This window comes from Poecile atricapillus, chromosome W, assembly GCF_030490865.1.
Source record: "Poecile atricapillus isolate bPoeAtr1 chromosome W, bPoeAtr1.hap1, whole genome shotgun sequence".
NCBI lineage: Eukaryota > Metazoa > Chordata > Aves > Passeriformes > Paridae > Poecile > Poecile atricapillus.
In genome coordinates this window covers 61199527-61226336 of record NC_081288.1, presented here as the reverse complement: position 1 = coordinate 61226336, position 26810 = coordinate 61199527, and the positions used below count along the sequence as shown (strand labels likewise).

Genomic DNA, 26810 nt, shown 5'->3' with positions numbered 1-26810 from the left:
TTTTGTCAACTCTCATCCTCCCTTGCATTATTTTCTACTCACTCAATGAACACAGCTGTTTCTTCATGCTATGGCAGAAGAATTTTTGGTTGGGGCTTTTTATCAGCAGGTTGGCTTTTTAGAAACTCAGTGCATGGAAACAGCCCAGCACAAGGTCATACAGATGATGGGAAACAAAGGGCTGTAACAGCCAGAATCAAGATCGGTGCATCCTTGCTGCAACTTGCATCCTGCGACATTTGTGAATAATTCCAGCCCCATTCATGTATCTGTTGAACCACGTTACCTTGTGGATTCCTCAGCTTCTTTTGATACCAAGTTTAGGAGAAGATAGCAATGCTGTTACCAGAACACAATAAATTACACAAGCTCAGGCAGTTCAAAGGGCAAAATCCTCTCACAATTTTATTAATACGTATGTTTCTGCAGCAAAAAGGGAACAGGAAATAATTTTTCCAACAGCAAGTTCAATTTTCTGTTTAAGGAAGGTTCTCAAGGAAATGTGTTGTATATATATAATATTACTTAAAACTGTGAAGCTTATCAATTTATCAAGCTTTATCTTAAACCCAGCTACACTTCTTTGGATCCCTTCATAGAGAGGTTATCCCAGAAATTCGCTTCTCTGAAGTTGCCTTCTAATATTCCACCTTAAATTTATTATGTTCACTCATATTTTTTTCTTTAAACTGTCCTGCTCCTGTACTTCAGGGATGTAGGTAGCAGTCACAGTCTTCTTTTATTTTGCAAAAAGAAGATGCAATATTCTACCATAAATGACACCTCCGGTAAAACAAATTCTCTGCTCCCCAATTTTTCCTCTTTACAATATTCATTAACTTTCCTTGACTAGGAACAGTCAGAATTGGAGGGAGATGCGATATTTGCAGTGCCTTGTACGACAGCATGTAATACTTCATTTTATATAATAAGTCCATCTCACTTACTAAGCCCCTTTGGTGGAAATCCCATGCACCACTGCATTTTTTCTGGTGGTCTGATGGTTCCACGTATCCAAAACAACTAAAATACACAGACAGTGGGCAGGCAAGAAAATTAAGTCACCCAAACAGTGTCATTTCAGAAAATTGAGTAATTTTCTGTCCCAGTATTTGACAAGCACCTTAAGTACTATGTAAGTTGATGGAGGGCCCATCTCCAAAGAGAGGGCATTGTGACCCTGGCATATCACACCCAGGTAACAATATATTAATTTCTTCAGAGAAGCAGCAGCATTTCCTCCAAACAAGCAGCAACACACGATTGAACCAAAGGAAATGCAAGAGCTGCTGAAATGTCATCACATGGAAGCTAACCTGTTCCAAGAGATTTTGTGACTCATAAACTATCATAGAGAAAATTAAATGCTACAAAATATCTAAGAACAGAAACAGAAAATAAAATAATCAAGATGTCTAATAAGGAACAGAAACAGTGGTGCTTTCTAAGTGTTGGATTATTAGCTACTGTGCTTTCCAAAAGGGATTATATTACCCTGAAGTTCTAATGGGTCATCTTCTCATTTGCTAGAGGACCAGCTCACAGCTGCAAGTTCAATATCCCACCCCATGATCTGACCATCTCCTACACCCGTGGGCCCCTCCCACTGCATCATGAGGATGGAACTGGGGTTCAACAGTGAAAACCCATCCCCAGGACAGACCAACAGCTAATTGCCTTCTGACTGACACAAGTGGGATGCAGGAAGGGATGACACAGGTCACAAAGCTAGTCAGAGCCTTGGTTTTGATAATCATGGTAGAATAAAAAGGAGAAGTATGGCAAAAAGAAAAAAAGCACTGGAAATGCAAATACATGGCTGTGAAATCACCAGACTGAGCTCTCTGTTGAGTGCATGGACAGATTCAGTGACCCTCAGGGAATCTTACCTGCTGAATGAGCCAAGAATACGCCTTGCTGGGTATTAGGCAATGTCATGTAATATGACTACAGCAGTAAACACAAAGGCTCTACAGTGCAAAGAACAACACTGGGAATTTCACAACTGCTGAAATCTCAGCCTGATTTCTCTAAAATTCAGTTTCATCACAGGAACAAAATTTAATTAGGGTTTTCTTATCATTAGTCACTTATATAAGTTCATTGAAATATCTGAAAACACACAACATCCAAATTTTATGCAGCACTAAGCCATCCTATATGACTAGTATTGGATGTGTAGAGTGCGAGTAAAGTTGTTTGCCCCATGGGATGCTTTCCAGTCTGAGAAAGCTTTCAAACTGGCCATCAAAACTTGTCACTTTACTTTCCCTTTAGGCCTTGAAAAGAGCAATGGAATCTTTTAACAGCTACAGACTGATCAAAGAGATTCAGAGCAAAAACCCAGGGAGTCACTGACACAACCTCAGAGCAGGAGAAACCCTCCTGGAGGACTTGCCCCAGGGGAAAAAAAGGGATGGATACTTAACTGCCAGAAGTGGTGTGAAGAATTTTATCTGATCATCTCAGCATATCAGCTTCAGCCCAGTCTGATGCAGGTTGGCTGAGATAAAGGAGTGAATCAGTCATCTCAGCTTAAGAAATCCCCACCACTTGGCAAAGGACATATTTTAAGAGCAGATCGTACAAAAGTTCGTAAAACTCAGTCATACAAAACAAGCATGTTCACTGCACAGAACAGAAAAAATGTCCTTGTCTCTCAGTTCTAACTGAGTTTATTGCCATTAATCAGTCATGTCCATCAATGCTGTTAGCAGTAAATAGGAATTTCTTAGTTTAAAGCCTCTTAAAGCTGAATAAAGTGCCAGACACTGTTATTAGCTGAGCCATAGGGTAGCTGAGGCACAAAAGTGCAAGTCAATAAAGGCAACTGCACCTTTTCACAAGGGATAGGAAAAAAATAGTCAACATCAATACCCAGACTGGCCCACACAGGTGTTGCTCCCACAGACTGCAAAGACAGCAAGCACTGATACTCAGTGTGCAGCATGCCCTGCAACCTGGAGCTGCACACAGATGTCCCATGACTGCTTGTGCTGGTGACCTCTGTGGGACTGTCAGCACCTTATGCTGTGGCTCCCAGGGCTCTGCACAAGGAGAAGGTAAAGGATTGTGCCTGCAAAACCTCTGGAAGCTGCAACCAGCAGCCATGACCACTGAAGTCTCAACCCCAGAACTGCCAGTGGAAGTGCATGGGCTGCATGGGCAATGCACTGCTTCACCAGGCACATCTCAAAGGACATCCCAGGAAGGGATGGACCCTGCCCCTCGCCCTGCACCAGTATACCCGCCTAAGTGACAGCACAGGGGTCAGAAGAGGGTGCAGAGTGGATGAGAAATCTGCCCTGCCTCCCCAAATGCAAGAGGGAAGGTGGTGACAAAGGAGGTTGCCACACCATCAGCAAGCCCTGTGGCTGGTGGGCAGCTGCCAGCCAGCTCCCAGTGCCCGCTGCAGACACCGTGGGCCCAGGACATCCCCAGCACTGCTTTGTTATCTCACAGGGCAGTCACTCCCTGGTTATCCTCATTATTTACAGCTGGTATTACAAAAGCAGCCCAACAAGGTCTCTGCTCCGCATGGCCCTGTACAAACTTGCAGGAAGCAAACTCCAGAGATGCAACACCTTGCTGCATAACAGAATAGGGCAAACAGATCCAGTGAGTGCAAAGGGAGAAAGGAGAAAAAAATACGGAGGAATGAAAGAGGAACACCAGCATATACTGTCTAACAAGTTTTCAGCATCTACCAGGTCCCAGAATACACTCAGGGTTCTTACTCTGCATAACCAGTGCAAACAACCAGCTTTGTCTATAAACCCAGGTGTCAGACTGCCAAACTCAATGCAGAATAATGTCAGGTAGCTTGGTAAGTAGGACCTAAAAATTAATCTGTCGTAAGTATTGATAAAAAACCTCAAAGAAATGTACACACATCACTCTAACTTGTACCAAATCCTTTTGCAAACACCCTGCAAAACTAACCAGAAGGCACCAGCAGGTTCATGAGCTTGAGAAACTGAAGTTAAGATGGGATTTAAACTAGCAGGCAATTATCTGCCAGATGGAGAGCTCATCGTGCAGAGCACACATCACTAAATTACACTGTGTCAGTAAGAGGAGGCCAACATCAGAAATACACCCCGTGAGAAGGGAAACTGAGTCAGCCAACAGGATAGTTCAACCCAGTTGTTGCTGCCAAGAGACCTTTACCACATGTGTAGGGCAGCATTGGCTGTCTACAGCATCAGCAAGCACACTGCGGGAAAAGCCACTGCATCCAAGCGACAAGCAGCAACACGTCGATAATTACTAGCAAGTCTATCATCATGGCAAACTGCAGTGAGAAAGATGATTAAACAGTAGGTGAAGATGGGTTGGATATTTAGCAGCTGAATACTTAGCAGCCTAATTTAAGTCTGAGCCCATGAATTCTCCCATAACTGACCCTTTAGCCCATCTGGGGGCCGCTCCATATAAAATCAGAATACAGTTACAAATAGTTAAAGCCAGGAGGCAAACAAATCATCTCTGACTAACAGGAAAGTACTCCATGGAAATTCCCAGAGTTCTTGTTTATTTTACCGTTAAGTTCCCAGGTGAGAAGAATTCAGTTCCTGGTTACAACCAGAAGTGACCTAGTCCTGACATGGCCTGAATGTCTCGTGATCCCACTTTTGTTATGGCCTAAACAGCATCCAATGGCTGAGGGTAAAAGCCAGACTGCCCACACTGCTGCTGAAGCAGAGGTGCCCATGCACATGAGCCAGAAAGCCACCTCTCCTGCACCCTCCACAAGTGAGTGTGATCCTGTGGCTTATGGCACTTACCAAGGAGATGGGAAATGTGAGTCCCACAACAGCTTCTGAACCTTCTTCGGCTCCTCTTTAATGTATAGCACAGTGAGAGCTCTTAGATCAGGGGCTGGAGCCCAGCCCATCTCTGGCCTCGCTGAGTGTCCTGATCGCTATGCTGAGTGAAGTGCCCAAGCTATAGTGGGATGGTATTTCAAGTACTGCCACTTTATAGGACACTTAACTGCTTAAAACAGAATAGGGCTGCAGGGAACAGGCACCTACAAGTGAAATGCTGTAGCACTTGCTGGTTAGATCCAAGTCCTCTTACTAGACCTAAGGAGAAAGGTGCCAAATGCCTCTCCCTAGTCACGCTGAGTGGTGCCCACAGTGTCTGGAGGCTGCTGAAACAAGAAATGCACTGGTATGGGACAGCTTTTACATTACTTAAACTAAATGCACACAGCCAAATTAATTTTAAAACTAAAAATCACAGCTTGGATGTTCAAGGGTCTCCTTTAGAAACACAGCCAGCACAAACACCACTGCAAGCACACAAATAAATGAGGCTGAGCCAGTTCCTAGAAAGTTCAAAAGTGCTATGACAGGAATTCAAAGCAATAAGCTCAGTGTCTTGCTAACATCAGTTTTGAATAGGATCAAGGAGTCTGATCTGTGGCTAGTGAAAGGAAAGAGCAAACCCAACCAATCCAGTAGATCTTTGTGCCCATGATGTGTGCTCTGGTGGCATGGCGGCTACAGAGATACACCTTGACTATATTGGCTTCCAAACCTAACAGCCCCTTGGGATTTGACAGACTGCTAGGTGCTGGGCATCACATCTTGGAAACTCAAATCTAATAGCATAGTCCTTGCTTTGCCCCTTTTGGTGGGGTCCAGAACCTTTCTTCCTGAAACTGGGCCTAGCCCAAAGACTCCACGGCAGGCAGCAGATGTCACGTTGACAGCAGTTGTTAACGAGGGATTTTTCTTTTGCCTCCTTCAAAAAGCACTGAAATATTTTGACCATACGTGTCATTTCCAGAAGTGCTGGGGACCTGATGGAATGTAGCATCTATCACGTGTCAGGCAATGGTGTTGAAAACAGATTACTTTCCTTTGTATGTGATAAACATAACATGTCTACGATTATCATGTGGTCCCCTGAGGATTTATTACAGGTTTGCTGTTCCATTTATTTGCTTCTTTTGTGCTTGGCAAGGGTAAACACTGGAATAAATATGAAGGTGGTTACAGCTTAGCAGCATTAACGACTTGTTGAAACAAAGTCCAACAGTTTTTCTTTCTCTCCAGCAAATCCTACTTTTCTGTTTGAGTGTTTTTCTTCAAGTGTGAAGATCATCTTTCTGAAGTATTTTAAAATTTTCTTTCTTTGTTGAATGCCAAATCCCCATAAAAGTGTACTTTCCCCCTTCATTCACTCAAACCCTTGACAATATTTAAAGTATATCCCAACACTATTCATGGCAAAACATTCTCCTCTTTGCAAATTACAGCCTCCCCCATCTTTTCTATCTAGTCTGCTAAGCCTGTTACTACAGGTAGTTTGCTGTAACAGAAATAAGTACAATCATCATTCCAAAAGAAAACAAACCCTTCCTTTCTGGCACACACATTCAGGGTGGGTTCATCCCACTGAACTTTAGCCACCTAACAAAAATGCAATCAGCCCAAGTCAGTCATTTATGTTTCCTCTTTAATCAGTAAGGTGAGATGGACATTGCCACTCAACAGCCCTCCTGCTTATCAACCAATCATGGCTGCAATCTGCATTTGAGGTATTTGAAGAGATATAGAGGATGGTACCAGATAGAGATCTGACCATAAAAGCTGTACCTTTGATAGTGCTGTTTTTAATCCAACAAGATCAACATATTGCAATTCATTCTCAAGCAGTCTTAAGAATTATATATATTAAAAAAAAAAGCATTAGGCAAATCTCAATAGATTTCAAAATTTTTTATAAAGATTACATCCTTCCCCTTTTGGAAAACTGTATTACTTCTATAAATAGCTCAGTGTTTTTCAGCACTGGAAAAAGAGCTCCATTGAAGGGGGAATAATAATACTGTCACTTGTCACAGAAATACAAAGTGGCAAAACTGCATTTAATTAGATCTCAGATGTTCTTTGTTTCAAGTGGACAACCACTGTGAATAAATCTTTGAAGAACTGAACTCCTTGTCTACTTGTTCTGTACTTTTATTTATGCAACTTTTGTCCAATTAGTCTTAAAAAAGGAGCAGGCAACAAAAAAGCCTATCGCTCAGAAAACACAGTACTACCAGGTTTGTTTCTTGAATAGCAAAGTAGATGTCAGAGTAGTTAGGAATACTATAATGTCTAAAAACATCATAATTCCCACTGAAACCAGGACAGAAAAACTGTAACATTGAAGATTGTCAAAGACTGTCATTAGATCTGATCGGAGTATCTTCAACTCTTCTAACCCTCCTACATTTCCTAAATACTTTCCATAGATATTTTTGGAAATGCAAGTCAGTAGGCCAAAGGAAGCCAAAAGAGAGAGTTGCCCAAACCCTGTAACTTAGGCAATACTGAGGTAAGCAGGTAAGTTGTGTTGTTATCTCAAGTACTCAAACACAGAGAGCTTGTCCTTACCAACTGACTCTCAAAACCCTGAGGGCTTAGGAAAGAGAGGGTGAAGGAACGGAGAGCATAGATCTTGTGTCTTAACATTTGATCCTTCCCTTACTCATCCTCCATGCATGAGCATTACTGCTAGGGTTGCCTACACTGCTAAATATTGAAAAGGTTTAAAGAGGTTTCTGCTTCACATTTAGTTGTTTCCTTCTCCAGCTTTCAGAGCAGTCATGTTCCTGGGGTCTTCATATCAGTCTCACCTGACCCACAAGGGAATTGAGGGGCCCAGTGAAACTGCAAGTCGGACCTGCGCCCAACAACTGCTGTACCCAACATAACCAGATGGATGTGAGCTCAGCTATGCCAATGTATGCAGCAGCTACACATTTGGCTGAACTGGAATCACCATCATAGGTGTGGCATGCTGTCACATGCCCCTGGACCCACAAATTCTGAGCACCCAGCCAACACAAAGACTGGAGACAACTTGTCAGGAGCAGGGGTGTCTGACAGACCTGCTGCACACTCGGAGGAGGAGGAGGCAGATCATGAATGAGTCACCCCAAACCCTCCGTGAAGATGCTGGGTGACACCAGGATGCCAAGATGCTCTGATCAAGATGCTCTGGCCAGACTGGTTGAAATGTGAGGATGTCTGGCTTCCTATCCAAGTGTCTGCTAAGGGTCTCTCAATCACCCTACAGAAGAGCAGTGAGCACACTACCTACTTCACCTAAAGTTGTACTTTAAAACCTCACATTATGTTCTTCAGCCATGGGAAGTCTGAGAAAATTTACTTAGTTCCAAGACAAGAGTCAGCAATGGATGGGAGTTCCAAGGTATTAAGTATATGCACTGAAGGAAAACAGACCATTCAATGAGCAGATGTAAAATGATAGGCTTTATCAGCAGCCAGACACTTCCTCAGGTAACGCTTGGGATGTTGGAGATAATGAAGTATAAAATCCCACTGCTTCACATCACCTACTTTCCCCACCACTACCTCTACTTCAAGTTTACTATCACGCTAACATCGAAACTTAGGAAACTGTTCCTGTATTCTAAACAAAGAGTTCTCTTGCCATTACTTGGACAACAATTCAATGTTTATTCTGTATTTTGCAGTTTTCAGCAGGCTCTGCAATCCCGGCCTAAAACAATTCTGAAATGCCTAACCAGAAAAACATAAGAGAGGGTTCTTCTGAACTCATGAGTGCAAGTCAGAAGGAAGAATACTTCAGTGATGTCTGAGATGGAAGGAAATCACAAGAGAATACACCAAGGAAACCAATTCTTTAATATACCCTGAGGCTTAAAAAGTAATCAAAAAATATAAACCAATTACTAATCCAATTTTTAAAAATGCTTATGACAACTATCTCCTCATTTGCAAACAATGTGAAAATGACAGGAAAAAAGTTTTCAAGGTAATCCCACCACCAATCTTCTCTACATTTAATTTCTTTCCCATAAGGAATTATCAAGTAAAGCTTATTAGATCCTTCTCAATGTCATATCTCCATTCTCATTCTTCTTTCACTTTCTCCTTGTTACCTTAGCTTCTCTCTTTCCCAGAAATTGCCGAACAAAGTATCAACATTTTATTTATTTAAGACAGAAGATACCTTTTATCTCAGTAAAAAGTTACTTTGCCAGTCAGACTTCCACTAAATAATTTCCCCTCACTGCCATTGTTGTTTTCCTGTCTTTTGAAACAAAAATACACCACTCCTGTGAAATCCAGGCATGAAGTGGAAGGAAGCCTGTAGGGAAGCAACAAGGCAACCACAGCTTTTTGTCAGCTGGAACACATCATACAGCTGAAAATGGAGAGTCACATTCCAGCAGGCTGGAAGGACACATATGTACAATGCATCTTGCTGTAGCATGAATTAGAATATGGAACCTATATGGATGCAATAAAAGATACAAGTAGCCACAGCAGATCCAGGAACTACTCTAACTTTAATTTATGGTAACTGTTCTTGATTTTATTTTTAGGAAAATTAATGTAAATGTTCAAAGTCACCACTACTAGCTATTACCAATTATCCTTCAGTCCCACCAAACACACCACACAACGACTGGGGATACAATCCTGCAGCCTGTGGTATCATGCCATCTTTCTAAATGGGTCCCTCACCACTGCCTCCTGGGCCTTGGCAGCGCTCTGCAGCGGGATGCACAAGGGAAGAGCAAGAGCCCAAGGTCCCTGGGACACCAGCGTGCACAAGCCCTGCAGCCACACAACAGGCTCCAACATCTCTCCTGCTCCAAGGGAAGAACTCTCCACCCATCCATTCCCATCATCTCCCAGTTGTGTAGCACACAGGGATCCGTACACCAGCTGCCTGTAGGAATGTTTCCCTGGAAGGGAGAGCAGTTTGGGTGCTAGGTGTCCCTTGCTGTCCCTGGAAGCACATCCTTGGTGGCAGCCAGCAGCAGTTGCCCTGTGGACCAGCCCCCAGAGCTCAGGAGGCCCCACCTGCCCTGCTGCTCAAAGGTGGGGACCTGAGGCTGGGCTGTACCCTGGCACTGACCCGGTGTCCAGCACACAGCCTGAGAGGCCATGCCATGCTCATCCTCTGTGCCCAGAGGTGTCCCTGTACACATAAGGATACCTTTTCCATAGAATTTCCTGTTTTCCTTTAATCTCAAATCTTGGCACACACAAGTAACCCCCTGTACTTTGTATCTGAGGCACAGCTGTGGCCTCACCTTTCTCAGAAGGTTGGCACCAAAGTATTGCATCATCTGTATTTGTATAGAAAAGGCACAAACCTGGAAATTCAGGATCATTAGCAATAATGACTTTTAAATTACAATAATAATGAAGATTCTTTACCAAGCTCTAAGTAAAAATTCCAAAAGGTGATTGTAACACAAGCTCTATGTTAATTTCTATTCGCTGATAGTAACCTCACTGAATGCCACTGGATATTTAAAGCTAAAGAAATGCAAAACACGATAATTGAGCTTGCACAAAATGCTCAAAAATGTTCATTCCTCAAAAATGCTTGGGTGCCTATCTCTCACTGCCTGAGGTGCAACACCTTCCCAGAATTGTATATTGTATGTTGCATAATATTTCACATTTATCTGGACCGCTCAAAAGCTGTAGCATCCAGGCAGTTTGGGTTTTGTCCGCACTGCTGATTTAGGCTGGGTTCCCAGAGGAGTTTACACACACATCTATTGTATCCCACCGAGCTGTCGTTGATGATAAGTGGGACTACTTGTGGCAACACAGCCAAGCAGGTGCCAGCAGTGTTTGCAATGTGATACCCAGGCAAACTTGTGTAACATTTATGCAAAGCTGATGCTCACACCAGCCTTCCCCCCACTGCGCTGCTCCAGAAGGAACAGCAATATAATGTTTAGCAAGCAAGCGCAATGTGACTTCAGCAAGGTTTAACCCATTTTTTGACCAAATAAATCCCAATTTAACACTATCATGAACATCACTGTGGGCAAAAAGTAATCATATTCAACCATCCTTTCAATTTAAGCCATGCATTTATCAGTAACACTAAGAAATCACAGACTGATTAACTCTTGACCACCTGTTTTAGAAGGTCACAGTAAAATCCTGCCCTTTCTGGAAAGTAGGGGCAGGATTTCAGCAGAGTCCAGATTCCACCCCAGTTGTTAAAACAATACAATGTGCGGACATGGGAATATAAAGCCAAAGCTCTGTCTTTCTGTAGGCGAATCTTGTAGGTACACTAGAAAAAGGAGAATGCACCCTTTTAAGAGGCCCCTGGAGCACTTCTGGAACAGCTGCATGCAAAAGGAGCCCAGTTTGTTCACTCTGACGCTCTGTACAACAGGCACAGGCAGAGGGGCACCCAGAGACATTCACTTCAAAAGAGACAGACTTCAAAAGCTCCTTCCCAATCCAAAGCAAAATGCTAATATCCACACACCCACACTCCTCCCTCCTGCGCCTGGGTCGGCTCCTGGCTGGCTCTGGGGGCTAGCCCGCAGGTACCCCAGCACCCAGGCAAGGGCAGAGACTGTCCCAGCTGCTCACCACCCCACAGAGCTTCTGACAATGCTGACATGCAACTTCTGACAGCTTTATGAAGCCTGTTAGCTCCATTTGCTTGGTCTTCATGATTCTTAAATTTTATTTATAAGCGGAAGGCAAAAATTATCATGCTTATTTGATTGAATAATCCCCAAGTCAAATGAAAGAGTGCTGTATTTAGCCACGTATCAGTGTCTCAAAGTAACTCAGAGGAGTAGCAGGGCTCCTCACTAGCACTGCACACATTCACATGCCTCTGCAGCACAGCATATCTCTAGATAGAAATAAGATTTTTATAGCACTACTGTTACTTCCGACTCATACAGAGATCAAATTCCCCAAGTTCATAAAGAGTTCCAGTCCTTCCCTGACCTAAGAGCAGCTGTGAGTAGCGGAGGACTTTGTGTTTGTCTGGGTTGAGAGGTTAATGGCTACTCCATAGACACATTTTTTTCGGTTAACTGGCAGGTCATTTTAGCAGATGATTTGCAGGTGTTACGCAATACTTAGAGATAACCCTGTGGAGTACTTCTGTCTGAGCTTCTTCTGTCTCTTTTCTTTTTTGAACTGCATCAGATAAATCAGAGAAATCAGGCAGGTGAGACTTTCATGGACTAATCACACAACGACAAACTGCCCTTCCAATTTCCGCACAGTGAACTTCTCCAAATAAATGTCAAATGTAGTTCAGTGTTTGATAAAATTATCTTAAAATCCTAGTCATAAAAATTTTTAACATTTCAAGTATCTCAAGACACAGAGCAGACAGTCCATTTTGATGAACATCACAGCACAGCTTCAAAGTTCACACCTTAACATGAAACATGAAAATGATGCAGGAATAATCAATTGCCTGCATAAGAAAACAGGTCTTCAGTCCTACCTGAGACTTCACCCACTTAAATCGTGTAAATCATACTGAGAAAGGAATCCTTCACGTCAACTATTCTTCTGCACTGAACACACACTTCAGCTGGTCTAACAACTTTTCCAAGCTTTGTTCTCCGAGATGAGCGCTTATCTTCTGCTACCGGATAAAGAGCTACTGGTTCAAACAGACAGTGACCATGCAATCATCTGCACCTTAATCCAAATGTTTTTCTTTAAGGTCACAAGCCTACTGTCTGTTTCTCCCACTAGTTCTCACAGGACATGGAAACAACATTTACCTTACTACATGAGCTGCACCCCAGCATTTTGGAAGAACCACGAGTGGCTTTTCAGGAGATACACTGCAGCAAAATCAGTCAGCTCAGTTAATGCCACTTTCATTTTTCTGAAGCAAAAAGGACCTCAAGCCTGCAAACAAGGAAAAGTGTGGCTCACTTTTCTGAGGCCTTGATGCACACTGCGGACGTTTTTACAGCAAAACAATTGCTGCTGGGACTATGCCACTGTTTGATTACTATTTTTCTAATAATCTCCCCTAGTACTTTGGGCTTTTTTCTTTTTTACAAAAACAACACAAATATTGGTATTAGTTTGTGGAGAAAGGCAGCAAAGAAAGTATTTGGCCAAACCTTTGAAAGTCAACAGAAATATGGGATCAGGTCCATAGTAAATTTTATAGAGTGGCACCTGCAGAGGAAATTACTCACTGGATGATTGATGTCACAATTAGAGGCATAAAAAGTAATTCCATGATAAACAAGCAACTGAGCAGAAAAAGAATAATATCCTAAGAGCCTATTTGTGCTCAAATAAAGGTACATCTTGGACAATATGGAACAGTCTTCATACACACTGAGAGACACAAGTTCTCCAATGAAGTTGATGGCACGGTAAGTAAAGGTCCTCTCCTTTTCTCTCCCTCCCCATAACAGCCCTGATTTGGGGGCTGCATTTGGCCAGTATCTGCCCCTAGTGCCACTAAAGCAACTCCCGTGCCATTATCCATGTTACACAGCTATCACACAGCCAGAACTCATTGCTTTCAGAGCTGCCATTTCCCACAGGAGTGCAGGTCAGAAATGCAAACACCAGCAGCACATCCATCTGGGCTACACCAGCTCTGGGCTGAGGTCTGAGGAACTACCAGCCAATCTTCTGGGTACACAGAAGTGAGTAAACTTGTTTTGTTGCTGAAAAAGCAAGAGATATCAAATCTCAACTTTGTTTTTTAGAGAAAAATGAAGAAAGAGGGGAGACAGCAATACAGATACACATGCATTCCCTACATCGTTGCAAGTTACATCATTTACTACCTTCATGGAACAACATCAAAAAACCTTCTGCCAAGGTACCACCTCAGCTGAGGGAGTATGCTCCCTTCCATGCACACTCATATTTATTTATCCTTCTGATCCACGTTTACTAAATAACTTCAAAGCACCACTTCAATCCACAGCACATAGGCTTGATACATTTTTGTGGTTCCTCTCCAAAACTTTCACAGATAAATTGCTGCTTCAGGAAACCAAGAGCTACACTCTAAACTGCAAGTGTGTTATCTCTGCCCATGCCCCTATACAGGTCTGACAAACAAAATCATGCACTCAAATACTTGCTTACCTGAGACTGACACTTTCATAAGGGCTTCCAGGGGTCTGTTGTTGTCCAGATCACGACTGAGTTTGAGTTCCCCAGTGGCAGAGTCCAAAAGGAGCAAGTTTAACTCATTGCCTTGGACAAAAGTGTAGGCCAGGCTATCAGACACATCGGGATCATGAGCTGGGATCTTGCCAATCACACCAGAGGGAAAGCTGTTGGACTTGTTGGTCACGTAGTTATTGAAGAGGATCTGGAAGTCCTGCAGCACGGGTGGATTGTCGTTCTGGTCCAGGAGGCGGATGTGCACAGTTGCTCGGCTCACAAGAGGGGCTGAAGTGGCCTGCACCACAATAACATACTCTGTCCGGCTCTCATAATCCAGGTCCATTAGGGCTGTGAGGTCTCCATTGAGCAAGTCTAGTTGGAAGACCTCAGGGATGTTCCCCTCTACAATCTGGTACATGATCTGTGCATTGGTCCCCTCGTCAGGATCAGCTGCACTGATTCGTGCCACAATAGAGCCCACGGGGCTGTTCTCCTCCACAAAGATATCAAATTCATCCTTCTCAAAGACAGGGGGGTTGTCATTAATGTCCAGCACAGTCACCTGGATGTCCACAGAGGCTTTCAGTGGTGGGCTGCCCCTGTCCACGGCAAAGGCCCGCAGGCTGTAGACAGCCACGTTCTCGCGGTCCAGCTTGCGCAGCGTGCGTATCACTCCAGAAGTGGGTTCAATGTAGAAGTCTCCATCTCCATCGTCACCGCCTTGGAATGTGTAGAGGAGACGGCCATTGAGGCCTGAGTCACGGTCAGTGGCAGACAGCTGCAGAACGCTGGTGGAGAGTGGCACATCCTCAAAAACTGATCCCTGGTAGCGGTCGCGCAGGAAGCGGGGTGCATTGTCATTGGCATCCAGGATGAGAATCTCAACATATGTTGTGTCCGATTTCTGGGGGATACCATTGTCATGGGCTGTAATGGCCAATGTGTAGGAGGCCTGGTCCTCATAGTCCAGCTCCATCAAGGTGGTGATGGTGCCTGTATCAGGGTCAATGCGGAACTGGGGGATATTATCGTCCAAAATATAAGTGATTCTCGCATTCTCCCCCGTGTCTTCATCAGTGGCACTGATGGTGACAATAGAGGTGCCAATGGGCTTGTCCTCACTGACGCTCACTGTGTAGTGGGAGCTCTGGAAGACTGGGCGGTGTGTGTTGGCATCTGTGACATTGATGAAGACCTGGACGGTGTCAAAGCGAGTGCCATCAGAGGCAGTGACTGTGAGCACGTACTGCCTTTCTTGCTTGTAATCCAGGGGCAAGGCCAGTGTGATCAATCCTCCTCCACTCTGACTGGTGATGGCAAAACGGTTCCTGGTGTTGCCACTGGTAATCTGGTAAGTCACAACACTGTTAACGTCCCTGTCCACTGCTGTCAGGGTCAGGACACTGCTGCCCACGGCTGCATCCTCATTCAGTCTGAGGTGATACACCTTCTCTGTGAAGGTGGGGTTGTTGTCGTTCACGTCCAGGACAGTGATGGACACGCTGGCTGAGGAGGTCATGACCGGCACACCATGGTCCCTGGCCTCCACCCCAAAGTGATAGTTTTCCACAGTCTCTCGGTCCAGTTCTGCAGCCACAGTGATCCACCCTGTGCTGTTGTTGATTTGAAAAGGGAATCCAGAGTCACCTGCTGCAGGGGCACTCCCAGTGGACGGTGCCATCTCTATGAGTTTGTACTCCAAGCGGGCATTCTCTCCAGAGTCAGCATCCACAGCCTGGATGTGCAGCACTGAGTAGCCCAGAGGAACATTCTCCAGCACTGTGGCCTGGAAAGGAGTGCTCACAAAGATGGGGGCATTGTCATTCACGTCTACAACCTGCACTGACACCATACCACTGGAGTTGATCAAAGGAGGTCTGCCCCCATCCTGGGCTTTGATCCGGAGCGTATACTCCCGAATAGTCTCATAATCCAGAGGGTTGATGAGGTCGATGGCGCCAGAGAAAGAGTGAATGTAGAACTGGCCTTTCAGGTTGCCACTCACAATGCTGTAGTGCACCTGGGCATTGCTGCCCCGGTCTCGATCTGTGGCCTGTACCTGCAGTATCTGGCTGTTCACCGGGGCATCCTCTGGTACCTGGACCAGGTAGCGCTTCTCACTGAACTGAGGGTAGTTGTCATTCTCGTCCTCTACAGTGATGTGCACCATAGCCGTGGCACTGCGTGGTCCTGGATCCTTGCCTTGGTCATTGGCTTCCACCACCAGGTGGTACTCAGAGACCTCCTCACGGTCCACCGAGGCTCGGGTCCTCACAACCCCGGAACGCGGGTCAATCTCAAAGACTCCATCACCAGCTCCTGGCTCCAGCAGGCGGTAAAGCATGTTGGCATTGGCTGGGGCATCACCATCAGTGGCACGGATGGTCAGCACCTCATAACCCACCTCCAGGTTCTCCCGGATGCTCTCCCGGTACTCGGGTTGCTCAAACACTGGCTCGTGGTCATTGGTGTCACTCACAGTCACCGTCAGATAGGTGGTAGCCGAGCGGCGGCGTGGGGAACCATGGTCGGAGGCGGTAACCTTCAGCACGTGGGTGTCCTTCGTCTCCCGGTCAAGGCTGCGGGCAGTGACCACACTGCCCGTCTCGGAGTCGATGGTGAAGTAGTCGTTGGAGCGCTCGTCGAAGAGCGCCTCCATGGAGTATGCCAGCCGGCCGGCTTCACCCTCGTCAGGGTCCTGGGCCCGCAGCACGATGACCGCCGTGCCGGCCGGTTCGTTCTCGGGGATGGAGACCTGATAGCTGGGCAGCTGAAACTGCGGGGGGTTGTTGAGGCTCCGCGTCCGCCGCGCTCCTCGCCGCCCGCCGCCCTCCCTGCCCGGCGGCTGGGCGCAGCCGGCGGCGGCTCCGCGGGGCTCGGCGGCCGCCCGGTGCCGGGAGCGCCGCGGGCAGGGGCCGCCGCCACGGGGCCCGCGGGGCTCGGCGGGCGGAGCGCGGCGCGGCGCGGTCCCCGCAGCCCTCAGGCGCCCGGCGGGCGGCAGCGCCGGCGGCTCGGCGGCAGCGGCGGGACGCCCCGCGGGCAGGTGGAGGAGCGGGGCGGCGCGGGGCGGCCGCGGGTCCCCGCCGCCTGCCGACGCCAGGGCGCAGAGCAGCGCGGCCCAGGACACGCAGGCGGCGGCGGACAGCAGCCGCGGCATCTCCGGAGCTCAGCGGGCAGCGGGGCCGGGCAGCGGGCTGCTGCACAATCCATCCACCCGCCGGGCTGCCCGCCCGCCCGCATCCATCAGCTGCCGGCCCGCCCCCCCCACCGCCCTCGCCTCCCGGGCACCGCCGGCCCCGAGCCCCGCGCCCCGTCCCGGTCCGCGGGCAGCGGGCTGGAGAGCTCCAACTTTTCCACCTTAAACTTTGAAGTGAGTTCAAAATGGCTCCTCTCCTCCTCCCGCCGCCGCTCCCCAGAGGGCGATTAGCATAAACCTGCTGCTCCTCTCCTTCGCCAAAAAGAAAAGAAAATCAAATACCGAGGTCCCCCCCCGCGGCGGGGCCGGCCCACGGGCGGCGCGGTCCCGCGTGGCTGCGCGACACGGCAGAGCCGCCGCGCCTCGTCCGTCCCGTCCTGTCCCGTCCCGTCCCGCTGCAGCCTCCCGGCTCGGCTCGGCTCCGCTGAGCAGCGCAGGCTGCGCGGAGCGCGGCGGGCGCTGCCCGGGGCGGGGTTTCCTGCCGGCCCCGCCCGGCCCCTCCCGGGCGGCGGCGGCGGGGGCCGGGCCGACTTCAGCCCCGCGGGGCTCCCGCTCCGCCGCCCGGCGCCCCTCGGTGGCCGGGGGAGCTGCCCGGCCCGGCAGGGCCGTGCGGGCTCGGAGCAGGTCCCGCTGCGGCTGCTCCGCTGCCCCATGCGGACGGAGCTCCGCGGGCGGCGACTCTCGGCCGCTTCCCCACGCAGCAGCCACCTGTCGTCTCAGATCTGTTGTCCAGAGCAAAGTTAAACAGCAATTCTTTTAAATGAACTTTATTCAATTCTCTCTATGAAAGGGGGGGGAGTCGGGGGGGGAATAAAGTGATACAACTTTCCAGGGCAAAATCAGCATCATGTGGGGGTCCAAGGGTATCCCGGGGCAAGATCTGCTGCCGGGCTCACGCCTTGCTCTGAAACACGCAAAGCAGCCGGCCGTATCTGGAGCCTTGAGTAAAAGATTTCTTTGGGGCAATCGCAAATAATGATGGACAGGGCGCAAACTTCCGTGGGAAGAAGCAAAGCCCAACTCCGCATGAAAATGTTTCACCGGTGATTACAATGCCTATTCTACGAATTTATGCTGAATGCTTTATGTGGCGCTACTTTTCCCTTCGCGATGTGGCCGCCTGAGCGGTGCGCCCGAGCTGCGGCCGCATCCCCGCGGCTGCAGTGGCCCCTGGTGGGGGCGGCGGGGAGGCGCGGGCGGCTCGGAGCCGCGGCACGGGGAGCGGGAGAGCTGCCTGCCTTCTCTCCCTGCCTGCCTTCTCTCCCTGCCTGCCTTCTCCTCCTGCCTGCCTTCTCTCCCTGCCTGCCTTCTCTCCCTGCCTGCCTTCTCCTCCTGCCTGCCTTCTCTCCCTGCCTGCCTTCTCTCCCTGCCTGCCTTCTCTCCCTGCCTGCCTTCTCCTCCTGCCTGCCTTCTCTCCCTGCCTGCCTTCTCCTCCTGCCTGCCTTCTCTCCCTGCCTGCCTTCTCACCCTGCCTGCCTTCTCCTCCTCCCTGCCTTCTCACCCTGCCTGCAGAGCTCGCCCTGTTTGCCGCTGGCGGCAAAGACCGATGCTAATATACAGACATCCCTCGTACAAGACGTTTTTGTAGGAAGAAAACTTGGGATGGTGAACAGCAAGCAGTCCACAGTTGCCGACCGGGATTTTGCAAAACTTTGCTGCTTGTGGGATCTGGCACTCAACTTTCAGTGTGATCTGTCACTGTCGGTTCAGGCTCTTCAGCACTTACAAGAAGACTATGAATAAACAGATTCTTTCAGTGGCTTTCATTCCCTGAAATGCATTATTGCGAGGGAGGGAGGGAGGGAGGGAGGGAGGGAGGGAGGGAGGGAGGGAGGGAGGGAGGGAGGGAGGAAGGAAGGAAGGAAGGAAGGAAGGAAGGAAGGAAGGAAGGAAGGAAGGAAGGAAGGAAGGAAGGAAGGAAGGAAGGAAGGAAGGAAGGAAGGAAGGAAGGAAGGAAGGAAGGAAGGAAGGAAGGAAGGAAGGAAGGAAGGAAGGAAGGAAGGAAGGAAGGAAGGAAGGAAGTGGCGGAAGGAAGTGGCGGAAGGAAGGAAGGAAGTGGCGGAAGGAAGTGGCGGAAGGAAGGAAGGAAGTGGCGGAAGGAAGGAAGTGGCGGAAGGAAGGAAGTGGCGGAAGGAAGGAAGTGGCGGAAGGAAGTGGCGGAAGGAAGTGGCGGAAGGAAGGAAGTGGCGGAAGGAAGGAAGTGGCGGAAGGAAGTGGCGGAAGGAAGTGGCGGAAGGAAGTGGCGGAAGGAAGGAAGGAAGGAAGGAAGGAAGGAAGGAAGGAAGGAAGGAAGGAAGTGGCGGAAGGAAGTGGCGGAAGGAAGTGGCGGAAGTGGCGGAAGGAAGGAAGGAAGGAAGGAAGGAAGGAAGGAAGTGGCGGAAGGAAGGAAGGAAGGAAGGAAGTGGCGGAAGGAAGTGGCGGAAGGAAGGAAGGAAGGAAGGAAGGAAGGAAGGAAGGAAGGAAGGAAGGAAGGAAGGAAGGAAGGAAGGAAGGAAGGAAGGAAGGAAGGAAGGAAGGAAGGAAGGAAGGAAGGAAGGAAGGAAGGAAGGAAGGAAGGAAGGAAGGAAGGAAGGAAGGAAGGAAGGAAGGAAGGAAGTGGCGGAAGGAAGTGGCGGAAGGAAGTGGCGGAAGGAAGTGGCGGAAGGAAGGAAGTGGCGGAAGGAAGTGGCGGAAGGAAGGAAGTGGCGGAAGGAAGTGGCGGAAGGAAGTGGCGGAAGGAAGGAAGGAAGTGGCGGAAGGAAGTGGCGGAAGGAAGTGGCGGAAGGAAGTGGCGGAAGGAAGTGGCGGAAGGAAGTGGCGGAAGGAAGTGGCGGAAGGAAGTGGCGGAAGGAAGTGGCGGAAGGAAGTGGCGGAAGGAAGGAAGGAAGGAAGGAAGGAAGGAAGGAAGGAAGGAAGGAAGGAAGGAAGGAAGGAAGGAAGGAAGGAAGGAAGGAAGGAAGGAAGGAAGGAAGGAAGGAAGGAAGGAAGGAAGGAAGGAAGGAAGGAAGGAAGGAAGGAAGGAAGGAAGGAAGGAAGGAAGGAAGGAAGGAAGGAAGGAAGGAAGTGGCGGAAGGAAGGAAGTGGCGGAAGGAAGGAAGTGGCGGAAGGAAGGAAGTGGCGGAAGTGGCGGAAGGAAGTGGCGGAAGTGGCGGAAGTGGCGGAAGGAAGGAAGGAAGGAAGGAAGGAAGGAAGGAAGGAAGGAAGGAAGGAAGGAAGGAAGGAAGGAAGGAAGGAAGGAAGGAAGGAAGGAAGGAAGGAAGGAAGGAAGGAAGGAAGGAAGGAAGGAAGGAAGGAAGGAAGGAAGGAAGGAAGGAAGGAAGGAAGGAAGGAAGGAAGGAAGGAAGGAAGGAAGGAAGGAAGGAAGGAAGGAAGGAAGGAAGGAAGGAAGGAAGGAAGGAAATAAAAAAAAGCCCAACCACCTGGATAATTGCCAGGTCTGTCAGGAGGAAAAAGAACTTTTTAAATTGCGTTTTTGGAAGATGTCTTGCTGATTCAGCTTTACCCAGTTAGGGATTTTTAACAATGGAATTTGGAAATTTACCTGGCTTTGCATATCCTCTGATGAAAATGATCACTCATTAAAAGAAAGTTAAAAAAATTAAATATAACTTTCCATTTGCTTATTGAGCTTGAGTAGATGCAGTGACCTGCTTTGTACTCCAGAAACAAAGCAACTCATATGGTAGCTAGGTTAATCAATATTAACTTGGGATTTGCATAAGGAAACTTTAGTTTAAGTTCATACTTTTCTTGTTTCACTCTACATTTTCTTGCTGCTATGCTTAATGCCCACAATTTGAAAAATAACCTCTTGTTATAAAATAATATATTTTCTTGGCTCTTCAGAAATGAGATCCAAGCACATATTTCAAGATAAAATAAATTTTTAAGAAGGGACAGTTTAAACGTTTTTCTTTTTATTGCAATAAGGGGCAACTGTGAGCTGAGACGATCCTGTAATATCTTCTGCATAAACCAATTTTGTGTATGATTAAACAAAATCCTCCATCTTTTCCCTATTTGTATGACCTGCCTTCCATTTCCAGACAATTTCTCCTTGATGATCTGATGTTTCACAATTTTTTATTAAATATACTATCCTTACTGTTCCTTGCATGCATGACACCATTTGTTATATTATTTTGCCATTAAAATAGATTTCAAATCCAAAATGGTGAATACAGTCTTTACAACTGACTCACTGCTCTAGCAAAAAGAATGATTTATTTAACACTCTGGCAACTCAAATCTTCAGAAATTACTCGTGCCTGTTCCCAGATCTCTCTGTATGGAGACAGGGGTCGCTGTTAGATCAGAGGTCAGGGCTGAGGGGGTCTGTTTCTGCTGCTGCTTCTGGGGGTCCAGAAGAGTCAGAGAAGCAACGGTGAGGCAGAAGGTTTGGTAAAGGCACCTCAAGGTGGGGAGCAGAAAGAGAAGCACGTGTCTCTCTTGTGTTAGCTGGCAAGTTTTTAGTGACTTAGCTGATCCTTCAAAGAAAACCAGATATTTTCTTTGTGTCTGATATTGCAGATTTTCTCATTAATCTTTTCTTCTCATATAAGCTGTCCTTTTCCTATAGAAGAAATCACACTGACAACACCATGATGAGTGACGTCCATGAAAAATGCAAGCAGGTGAGGTTTTCCTTGACCCTTTGTTTCCTTAGTACCAATTGATGACATATTTATTTCACAGCTTAAAAAAAAAAAAAAAAAAAAAAAAAGCAAGCTCTGTTTCAACTTGTCTAAGAGTCAAATATTTCAATTTTCTTTCCAAATTGAATTTAAAAGAAATAATAATAAAAAAAAGGATGGAATTGTTACCCAGCTTCATTCAGTGCTTAGCTTAAAAAAAAAAAAAAATAGTTAAACTTTAAGGGATTTTCCTAAAATATGAAGTTTACAAGACCAGGAGAGAGATCAAGAATCATTTCTTAATTGGGACTGTAGCCCAGAGGAAGGCTCATGCAAAGCTGGCATTGTCTGCATCTAGATCCAATAGTACTTTAAAGGTTGGGAATAAAGTGATTCAGTGTAAATCCATCCCTGTGGAAGAGGCGGTTTTATAGAAGGAAATGGAGCTTTTCTTATCTCAGATCACCAGTACTTAGAGGAAAGACTTAAGACTTAAAATTTCACATTCAGTAATGCTGTGTTAAAATAGTTCACTTTTTTCTTTTTTTTTTTAAGGAACAAGAGTGGTGAAAAGTTTTTTTTTTTGTCATTGGATTTATGAAATATATTGCAAAAAAAAAAGTAATATGCAGTGTGTCCCCCACCCCTCCAAGCCAGGGATTTTGTCTTCTAAACTCTTGCCTGGGGGAAGAAGAAAATTTACACTCCAATTTAGGCATCCATGCAACACAACCTATATCTTGTGCAAGATCTCTATATACTTAGTGCTAACATAAATTGATACATGTATCACATTTTCATAACTGCATTTATTTACTTCACAAATGCACCAGTGATCTATTCCTGCTAAGGTAACACTTTGAGAAAATAATCTAAGAAACCACAACAGGTAGTAATAAAACAGCCCTTAACCACAATTTATTCCACAACCTTACAATTTTCCAGCAACTGGAAAGGAACTGGATGTTTTGTGCCACACATTAGAAGTAAATAATACTAGACTTTGGAGGGGCCATTATTTATTACCTGTTATTTCAAATAAACTAAGAGCATATAAGACATGAAAAAAACAAAACAAACCAAAACCAAATAAGAAATAACTTGCTGGTTTTCAGACTACCTGTGCTGGTTGCTGTTACATCCTACCCTCAGGCTGGGTGCCTTTATTGTCTGGGGCTGCACATCAGCAGAGAGCAATCTTCTGTGATCCCAGACAAAGCCTAATAAAAAATGAAAGTGGAAACCTAAGAGGAATTCCTCAGTTTTGAAGGTTCCCTGTGCCCATGGCAGGAGGCAGATGGGAGCCCTGCTCTGTCACTGGCCGAGTCACCCCTGTCTTGCTGGGACAGGGCACCACAGAGAGGATCTCTGTCTGCTCAAAGCTCCTTCAGGAGACCTCATCCTGCTACAGTGTGCAAACTAGACCAAGGACAGAGCTGACAGGATCACTGTAGTGAATATAAGATGGATAAACCAGGGATTTTAGACTATTTCTCCAATCACTACAGAAAGAAAGCATGAGAAATTTCTCTGTGAACAGATGTTTGGACTCCCAGTCCCTGTGCCAATCTGTTCCATGTCCAGCCCAAGAATGGTCAAATGAGCAAAAGTAATTTATGTTTCCACATTGCATCTGAGGTTATTTTAAAAGTAGAACTAGTTCAACCTCCATATGGTGAAATTTGATCCTTCACCTATTGCAGGAACCACACAAGTTTGGATTTGTTCCAGAAAATACTTTTATTGCTAATATACATTCTTCTTAAAGCCAAGAATGGATTTCAAAATGATGGAATCCTTCTTGCAGGAATTATGTTCAAGGCTTCATGGCTGTATGTAGCTTTTCTTTTCAGAAAGAGTAGAAGTGGTTTAGAGCTCTCTTGGCATTTGTTGTAGCGAATCATACTGTTGCCTCTTTTAAAATCCTCAGTGGATACAGCAGCGATTTGGTGTTGGAACTTGTTTATTTCTTTAGACTTCATACCATCCATTTATAATTTACCCTAAGGAGCTCCGCTCCACCCTACTCAAACACTGCCTGTGAGTTTCCTCACTCTAAATTGGTTTGGGTATTTTTTTCCCTCCTCACTTTGGCTAAAGGCTCCACTAGTTACAACATGCAAAACGACAAATAAACCAATAGAAGAGCAAATTTCATGTTCAAAAATTGCACAATGGCCAAGAGCAAATAAAAGCTGAATAAGGCTTGATTGTTATTTATGAAGGGAGAGATACAGAGATTAATGCATCAGAAAAGGAGTTCTACATAATAACAAGCTCTGTAACACATACTGTAACAAACTAATAAATAAAATGTGGGATTAATCATGCATATCAAGTAAGCAGAGAAAGCCCAAGTCTGCACATTGATGTGTTTCTCTGTTCTTTACATATCTCTCCTATACATTAACTGGGGTACTGAGTGAAAAACAAACCCTTGAAAATTCCCTTTTACTGTTTGTTTTGCAGGATTTGCCCTTTCTTTCTCAGAGGGTCTCACCTTATGATGTACAAGCAGATTAAAAAGTCAGCTCTTGTGGCTTTTCCCAAGAGTTTGCTGAAAGTTTGCTGTCAGCTCATCAAAATAAAGGTGCAGCAGGACAGATTCCCTTGCTTTGCAAGCTCCTGTTGTTTAATCAGGGGATTAGAGGGCTAATTAATAAGACCAGAGTACAAAAGGGAAACACTATCTTGGTAGACATTCTAGCTTGACTGAGTGATGTGTCTGGGACTCAAGTCTAACAACACATTACCAACACCCTGATGTGGTCACCAGGGAGCAGTCCTGGTGGTGCTACAAGAGACAAGAGGAGCAAGGAGATGACACAGGTGAGAAGATTAAGTAGTAGAGTTCAAGTACTGATAGAAATGCTCCTGGCTGTGGAGAAGTCAGCAAGACTGCACTGCTTGTTGGGTAGGCATGCTCTGCATTTACTTGGGAATGTGGGGATACTCTTCTTGTACCACCATCAGTAGCTACTCCTCAGTAACTACACATGGATGTTTGTAATATGATGTCAGAATCCAGACTGCTCCAATTTCTCCCTTAGTATTTCCTTCAGCTCTCTCTACTATTCAGACAAACATTTCACACTGAAATACTGTTTTCTAGGGATTTTAATGCCTCCAAAATATTTTTTTGCTGGAGTGAACTAACATTTTCTGAACTTTTTATTGTTTAAATAGAGACAGGATTAGGCCTTTCCGTCCAAGCTCTAAAATTCTTTCAGCTACTTATCAAAGAGTATTCTTCGGTGGATGGGCATGAAGGTGGAGTGAAAGCAGTAACACTGTGACTTTGGTCTAACCTGTTCATTTTCCAGAAGTTCAATTGCATTCAAAGACAAGGGGTTTCAGCCTCTTAGGAGAGGAAACACACAGCTCTAATGAAGCACTTGAAGGCAGGGAATTAGTTGCCCTGCTGGAAAAATAAAAATATTAACTGAAATGCTTAATGTGGGAATATGAAGTCAGCATAACGAGTTGCTCAGATAATGGTGGGAATAAAGCTTTGTGGCTGTTTCAGCAAGAGAAGGTAAGGTCAGCATTTAGCACCTCTCCTAATCACTGTAGGATTTGCATGTGAGATATTATGACTATTGTTATGTTCCACCCTCCATGCCCCCACCCCTTTCTTAGTTTTATTTCATATCTAGAATTCAATGGAAAGACAGTCTTGGTTTCTAGTCCTGGACTGGAGGCACACTCTGCACCATACTCTCTTTTCATCTTTTCCCAAGACACCTAGGAATAGTAATTTTTTTCTCATAGATGCATTTTGTAATATATTTCTGAGTGTTTGTCAGCACACCTGAGGTTTGGCAACTCTGAATGTGGAAAAACAGGAAGTGTTTGAAAAAACACTTTTAAAGCCTCATTAATACTGTGCTGGGCCTCAGTTTAGGCTCTCTCTGGCTCTGGGATGGTTACACAGAGACACCTTGTCCATCTGCAGGCATCCAGAGGGATCAGGTCCAGGCTGTGTGCATTGCACTGCTGCTGAGCTCCCAGGCTGAGCTTTGCTTGTGTCAGCTCACCTCCTTGGTCAGCCCATGCCAGGCTGGGCTTTGCACAGCCCTTGGGACTATGCTCTGTGAGAAATTTGGATGGAGCTACCCTGTGTGTGTTGGGAAAGGTAAAAGGGCTGTTTTCTGGGAGCAAGCCGTGCCATAAGAGTTGGCCTCTGTGACAAAAAATGGCCCCTGCCCTGATTGATTTCCTAGTTTAAACAAACTGAAAGACAGATTTCAATCCGAATGTATGAAACACTTTGCATTTTCAAAATCTAGTATCTTAGCTGTTCTATTTTCTGCTGCTCTGCTCACTACTGAGCACCACGGTTCATTGTCCTGCCTCTCCAGCAGCTTTCACCAGGCTCAGCACTTATTAACAGACTGTCTCTGGTTGCTGGATTTCTTCAGAGATCACTCAGTGTTGTTTCATAAAGGAGAGGAAGAGCGTTTGCACTCTTAATGAATTTAGTTGTCATCACTTGTCAGCTTTGTGCTCTGAGGACTCTCTCAGGTAGCGTAATTATCATTATATTTATATATAGGTAGTTATAATCTGGGAAGCAGTCCAAATTCTGCTTTTTAAGTAAAATTGGTGGAGCTTATTTGCAGTGACTGGAGCCCTTCAGCACACAGCAGCCTCACTGGCAGCACCACAGTGGCTGTGGGAGGATGTGCCATGTGGATACAAGACCCCTCTTTCCTGCTCAGTTACAGCCAGGAGTCATTTCCTGTCCTATCTGGCATGCCCCAAAACAGCCTTATCTTCAGATATTCCAGTCTGAACACTGTAGTCAGGAAAAAGGACAAAAATGATCGCTGGTTAGACAGGCTGGGGGAATGGGAAGCTCATTAGGCTGTCAGGGATGTACTCCAGCTCCACCTCTGCTGCCAGGCTGATTTTGCCTGACAGGCATGGCTCTCACAGACCTCAAAGAAGCAAGAGTCACACAAGATGGTTTCCACAGAGGAGCTTTGGTTTCAAACCCCACCATGAGCCATGCCACAGCAATGGTTTCACAGGGCTCTGCAGAGCCAAAACAGCACTGCT

General features: G+C 46.3%; 1 protein-coding gene across 1 annotated transcript in view; it reads right to left on the bottom strand.

Annotated features, from left to right (window-relative positions):
- The window catches only part of LOC131592218 (cadherin EGF LAG seven-pass G-type receptor 1-like), a 163781-nt gene extending 147022 nt beyond the window's left edge, over nucleotides 1-16759 (bottom strand). Inside the window, exon 1 of the mRNA XM_058863598.1 lies at nucleotides 13917-16759. Within this exon, the coding sequence (XP_058719581.1) occupies nucleotides 13917-16599 (2683 nt within the window). The 5' untranslated portion in view covers nucleotides 16600-16759. The remainder of the gene's footprint in view (nucleotides 1-13916) is intronic.
- Nucleotides 16760-26810: the final 10051 nt, after the last annotated feature.